The sequence below is a fragment of the Halichoeres trimaculatus genome, unplaced genomic scaffold (assembly GCF_033239565.1).
Source record: "Halichoeres trimaculatus isolate MK-OKI-2021-1 unplaced genomic scaffold, fHalTri1.1 fHalTri1_scaffold_10, whole genome shotgun sequence".
In the NCBI taxonomy this organism is placed as follows: Eukaryota; Metazoa; Chordata; class Actinopteri; order Labriformes; family Labridae; genus Halichoeres; species Halichoeres trimaculatus.
The window spans coordinates 37,815,351-37,821,680 of record NW_027437187.1 but is presented as its reverse complement, the minus strand read 5'-3'; the positions used below and the strand labels follow the sequence as shown (position 1 = coordinate 37,821,680).

The following is a 6,330-nucleotide window of genomic DNA, read 5'->3' as shown; positions in this document are numbered from 1 at the left end:
TCTACAGTAATTTCCAGTGAAAATACTGTTTTTCCCATGTACAATAACAAATTTGTAATGTATAAAAATAAACTCCATACGTAAAACTAAAGATAAATGTCTGCAATACCGTTATTTACAGTACAATACTTTTTGTTGTGATGGTGTTTTGAAACCGTGAGTGAGGAGGAAACACAGAGGGGATATGAGACTCTGCCGAACATTTAAGTGTTGCATTGTGGGAACATGCTGCCTGTGCAACACTGCATGGACCTGCTGTGTAATTTAAATAGCATTGTTATTAAAGATTGACCAACATAGCAAAGACCATCAACACATCTCGCTTGATTTTTACAGACAGCCTGTCCGCCCCCTGGAGCACAGACAGCTGGTCCGCTCTGTGGAGCACAGACATGCTGTGCCCCCTGTATAGCAGGGTCTCATACAGTTTCCACAGTGAGAAGAGCAGTTTTTTCTGGTTGGAGGTTTTTTGATTTTTATAAATCTGTCAATGGTCAAAGAACAATTCATCTCTGTATTTTTACAGTTTTTTCACGTAGTTCTATGTTACAGTGTTTTCCCGTAATTTTACGGTATTTGTCCGGAAACTTTGCTTCAAGTGTTTTTACCAGTGTTTTAAATGTTGTTTTTGTTTTTGACATTGTAGTCCTGTAGTTTTACAGTTATTTTACATAGTTCTGCATTTTTACAGTGTTTGACTGTAATTTTACGGTTAATGCTGCAGCTATACCCTATTATTGACATAATACTTAAAAAACATCCAGGATGCTATTTTACAGATAATTCATGCAACTTTACAGTTTTGTTTATTTTACAAAAACTAAAAAAGGAGATTAAACACTAAGGGTTAATTATTAAATTTGGATTTTTATTTTTTTTCTGACTGTGTAAAATTATGAAAAATATCTTTAAATCTACACATATTTTGTTGTTTTATTAGAAGACAGGAAAAATCTGTTAAATACTACAAACCACTTTCTGTAAAATTACATTTTTTTTTTAAAATAGACTACTTTATCAGAGAGAGTACATGAATTTATTCTCTTAAAGAGTTAACAGAAAGCTGAGGAGTTATCTCTGATCTGAATCTTTAAACTCAGGGGCTGCTCTCATCAGTCTGACGGACGGGACAGATGATCAGAGGAGCTGAGTTTTTACCTTTATCGTTAGTACGTGGACAAAAGTAAGGGTGGAGTTTGTGAGTGAAGGAGCAGCCTCTGAAGGAGTAGATCAGAGCTGCAGCATCAACGTCATAAAAAGAGACCAGACCCTCCTCATAATCCACACACACCCCCACCCTCTCAGGACCAGACTGCAGAGGGAGACGGACTGATGGGCCAGCACACGCTTGATAATCATTTTTATTTCGCAAACATATCGTCCAGAAACCATCCTGAGGAGACCCTGTGATTTTTCCCTTCCTGTTGATCGACTCTCTGACTACTCCTAAATCCCACTCAGTCTTTCCTTTGACCTGAACCTCGTAGTAAAACCTGCCTGAAGACAAACTCTGCTTTGCTAAGACACAGGGACAACCATCAAATCTCTCTGGATTATCTGGGAGCTTCTTCTCAAAATCACTGTGATAAACTTGTTTTCCGTCATCGGACAGGATGAGATGGGGATGTGCTGTATCAGGATCCAGAGTCACATCCACCTCATACCGCTGGACTCTCCTCAGCTCAGTCTCAGAGAGTTTCTTCATCTCCCTCCTGAGCACCTCCTCCAGCTGCTTCACAGCTCTCACCACAGTCCCGTCGTATGAAGGTGGATGAACTCTGACCCCGGTCCAGTCCTTGGTGGGTGGAGCAGCTTTCAGAGACGTGAAGTTTTGGAGGAGGTGGAGGTGGTCTTCAGAGCGTGAGAGCTGCTCCACCTCAGAGCGTCTCTTCTCCAGCTCACAGATTTCCAACTGCAGCTCTGTGATGAAGCCTTCAGCCTGTTTCTGCATCTGTCTCTGCATCTCTCTGACCGTGGCCATGAGCTCGGCCTGGCTCCTCTCAACACGTTCTTTCAGAGCGGTGAAGACCTTAACACCTTCTACCATCTCTCTCTCTGCCTTCTCGTAACTGAGCTTCACCCACTCTTTGAGCACCTCGATCTTCAGCCGTCTCTCCTGGATCATCTGCTGAATGTCAGCCTCTGTCTCCCCCAGCTCGGCCTTCTTCCCTTCGTACTCTTCTCTCAGAGGAACGACTTCGTGCGTCCTGTGGTCCGTCACACTGCACAGCACGCAGACACACATCTGGTCGTTCTTACAGAACAGCTCCAGCAGTTTGTCGTGTTTCTCACACATCCTGCCCTCCAGGTCCTCCACGGGGTCGATCAGCTGATGTCTCTTCAGTCCTGACCTCTTCAGGTGAGGCTCCAGGTGAGTGCCACAGTAGGAGGCCAGACACACCAGGCAGGACTTCAGGGCCTTCAGTCTGGGTCCAGAGCAGACGTCACAGGGAACCTCTCCTGGTTTGGACACTTGTTGCTCTGAGCTGCTGCTGGCGGCTTCCTGCTGAGCCGACAGTCTGAACTGAGCGACCACCTCAGAGATGAAGGTGTTCACCTTCAGCTCAGGCCTTTGGCCAAAAACCTGTTTGCAGTTGGGACACTGAGTCCTGGTGCTGGTGTCCCAGTGCTCAGTGATGCAGGATTTACAGAAGTTGTGTCCACATGGTGTGCTAACAGGATCAGTGAACACATCCAGACAGATGGAGCAGAGGAACTGCTCTTCAGACAGCAGACAGCTGGCAGCAGACATTTCTACAACGACAAGTGAGGAAAAGAATAAGATCGACTTTAACTTTGACTGTTTGATTAAAGGGAAACAATCAGAGGTGGATCATTTAAGTGTTAGTTTAACTTCTGTGTAGTTTCACAGTGAGCTAGATCTACTGAGGAAAGCTAAATACAAGAACGCCTAACACACAAACAATGAGCAAAAAGGTAAAAAAATAAGATATAGGCTAAAACACAGGCTAAAAGCTTTAACACAAGCACAAGGCTAAAATGCAGGCTAAAGGCTGTAAACACAGGCCAAAGGCTTCAACAAGAGCTAAAGGCCTAAACATAAGCTAAAGGCTAATACACAAACTGAAGGCTGTAACACAAGCTTAAGGCTAGAACACGGACTTAACGCTTAAACATGAGTTTAAGGCTAAAAACTAAAACAGGAGTTTGAGGCTAAATTTCAGGCTAAAGGCCCAAACATGAGTTTGAGGCTAAAATACAGGCTAAAAGCTAAAACATGAGTTAAAGGCTAAAATACAGGCTAAAAGATAAAATAGGAGTTTAAGTCTAAAGTTCAGGCTAAAGGCTAAAACAGGAGTTTAAGGCTAAAATATGGGCTAAAGGCTTAAATATAACCCCTCCATTTGTGAGCTACCACCTTATCGTGGTGGAGGGGTTTACGTGTCCCAATGATCCTTGGAGCTAAGTTGTCTGGGGTTTTATGCCCCTGGTGGGGTCTCCCATGGCAAACAGGTCCTAGGGGAGGGGCCAGACAAAGAGTAGCTCACACAGACCCCTTATGATGAGCAATAAAAATGGTTCAACGTTTCCCTTGCACGTGGGTCACCGGGGCCCCCTCCTGGAGCCAGGCCTGGGGGTAGGGCTCGATGGCCAGCGCCTGGTGGCCGGGTCTGTTCCCATGGGGCCCGGCCGGGCACAGCCCGAAGAGGCAACGTGGGACCCCCTTCCCGTGGATTCACCACCTGCAGGAGGGGCCATAGGGGTCGGGTGCAGTGTGAGTTGGGCGGCAGGGACCTTGGTGGACTGATCCCCGGCTGCAGAAGCTAGCTTTAGGGACGTGGAACGTCACCTCTCTGGCGGGAAGGAGCCTGAGCTGGTGCGCGAGGTTGAGAAGTTCGGGCTAGACATAGTCGGCCTCACCTCGACACATAGCAAGGGCTCTGGAACCAGCCTTCTCGAGAGGGGTTGGACTCTCTTCCACCCTGGAGTTGCCAATGGTGAGAGGCGGCGGGCTGGGGTGGCGATACTCATTGCCCCTCGGCTCGGTGCCTGTATGTTGGAGTTCACCCCGGTGGACGAGAGGGTAGCCTCCCTCCGCCTTGGGTGGGGGGATGGATCCTGACTGTTGTTTGTGGCTATGGTCCAAATAGCAGTTCAGAGTACCCACCCTTTTTGGAGTCCTTGGAGGGAGTGCTTGAGAGTGCTCCGTCTGGGGATTCCCTCGTTCTACTGGGGGACTTCAATGCTCACGTCGGCAATGACAGTGAGACCTGGAGGGGCGTGATTGGAAGGAACAGCCCCCCCCCCGGGTCTGAACCCGAGTGGTGTTTTGTTGTTGGATATCTGTGCTCGTCACAGGTTGTCCATAACAAACACCATGTTCAAGCATAAGGGTGTCCATATGTGCACCTGGCACCAGGACACCCTAGGTCGCAGTTCGATGATCGACTTTGTAGTTGTGTCATCAGACTTGCGGCTGCATGTCTTGGACACTCTGGTAAAGAGAGGGGCGGAGCTGTCAACCGATCACCACCTGGTGGTGAGTTGGCTCAGATGGTGGGGAAAGATGCCGGTCAGACCTGGTAGACCCAAACGTATCGTGAGGGTCTGTTGGGAACGTCTGGCAGAATCTCCCATCAGAGAGAGCTTTAACTCCCACCTCCGGGAGAGCTTCAACTGTGTTCCAGGGGAGGTAGGGGACATTGAGTCTGAATGGACTGTTCTGTGCCTCCATTGTTGAGGCGGCCGATCGGAGCTGTGGCCACAAGGTGGTTGATGCCTGTTGGGGCGTCAATACCCGAACCCGCTGGTGGACACCAGCGGTGAGGGATGCCGTCCAGCTGAAGAAGGAGTCCTATCGCGCCTTTTTGGCGTGTGGGACTCCTGAGGCAGCAGACAGGTATCGACAGGCCAAGCTGAATGCAGCTTCGGCGGTCGCCGAGGCAAAAACCCGGACATGGGAGGAGTTTGGTGAGGCCATGGAGAACGACTTCCGGACGGCTTCGAAGAGGTTCTGGATCACCATCCGGCATCTCAGGAGGGGGAAGCAGTGCACTGTAAACACTGTGGGGAAAACCTTGTAAACCTTGACTTGGGATGTTGTGAATCAGTGGAAGGAATACTTCAAAGACCTCCTCAATCCCACCGGCACGTCTTCCTTGGAGGAAGCAGGGTCTGGGAATGATGGGGTGGGCTCTTCCATCTCTGGGGTTGAAGTTGCTGAGGTGGTTAAAAAGCTTCTCGGTGGCAGGGCCCCGGGGGTGGATGAGCTCTGCCCAGAGTTCCTTAAGGCCCTGGATGTTGTGGGTCTGTCGTGGCTGACACGACTTTGCAACATCGCGTGGACATCGGGGGCAGTGCCTCTGGATTGGCAGACCAGGGTGGTAGTCTCTCTTTTTAAGAAGGGGGACCGGAGGGTGTGTTCCAACTACAGGGGGATCACACTCCTCAGCCTCCCTGGTAAGGTCTATTCGGGGGTACTGGAGAGGAGGGTCCATAAGATCGTCGAACGTCGGATTCAGGAGGAGCAATGTGGTTTTCGTCCTGGCCGTGGAGCTGTGGACCAGCTCTTTACCCTCAGCAGGGTCCTCGAGGGTGCATGGGAGTTTGCCCAACCTGTCCACATGTGTTTTGTAGACTTGGAGAAGGCATTCAACCGTGTCCCTCGGGGAGTCCTATGGGGGGTTCTCCGGGAGTATGGGGTGTCAGACTGCTTGTTACGAGCTGTCAGTTTACAGTTTTTACAGACTATGAGTGAAACATGGCAACCAAGGGCTTTTATTTTGAAGGAAGGAAACGGAAGTGGGTTGTCCTTGAAATGTGTGCTGACGGAGTTGAATTAAAAATAAGTGGACCGTCGTGTTAAAATTATTCCCGTGGTTTTATTTTATCTAACGCCAAGAGTTTAGGTATTATTAAGAGCCCTCGCTAACAGGATGAAGAGAAACTCAGGCTGTGTGTTTATTAATCCAAATATAAGAGCTGTAACAGCTGAGTGCTTCCTGCTCAAAGAGGAAAAAGAAGTTTCTGATTTTCCCTGAACTGAATCTCAATCTTCAGTCAGCGCATCTGCTCTCTGTGGGTCAGCGTACTCACCAGAGGAGGACAGAGATTCAGCTGATTGGTTGAAGGAAATCGATGATTTCAGAGATTTTCTCCACAGAAAGACACACAGACGCTTCTGGAGTCGACTGTTTTCCAAAGTGTACTTTCACCTTCTCTTCAATAAATGTGCAATTAATGCAGGGCTGATCCAGATAACAGAACCTGTTTATGGACTGTTACTGGAAGAGGATCCACCCACTCACACGTCATTGGTACAGGTAGGATAAGGGTTGTTTTCCCAGCACACCTGTCAGAGTTCTTCCA

At 48.5% G+C, this 6,330-nt stretch overlaps 1 protein-coding gene across 1 annotated transcript; it reads right to left on the bottom strand.

Moving 5' to 3' along the window:
• Positions 1-1,096: 1,096 nt before the first annotated feature.
• LOC141796651 (E3 ubiquitin-protein ligase TRIM21-like) lies at positions 1,097-2,752 on the bottom strand. Its single transcript, XM_074677880.1, has one exon. It carries the CDS (start codon positions 2,750-2,752, stop codon positions 1,097-1,099), a length of 1,656 nt encoding a protein of 551 aa, XP_074533981.1.
• Between the last annotated feature and the right edge of the window lie 3,578 nt (positions 2,753-6,330).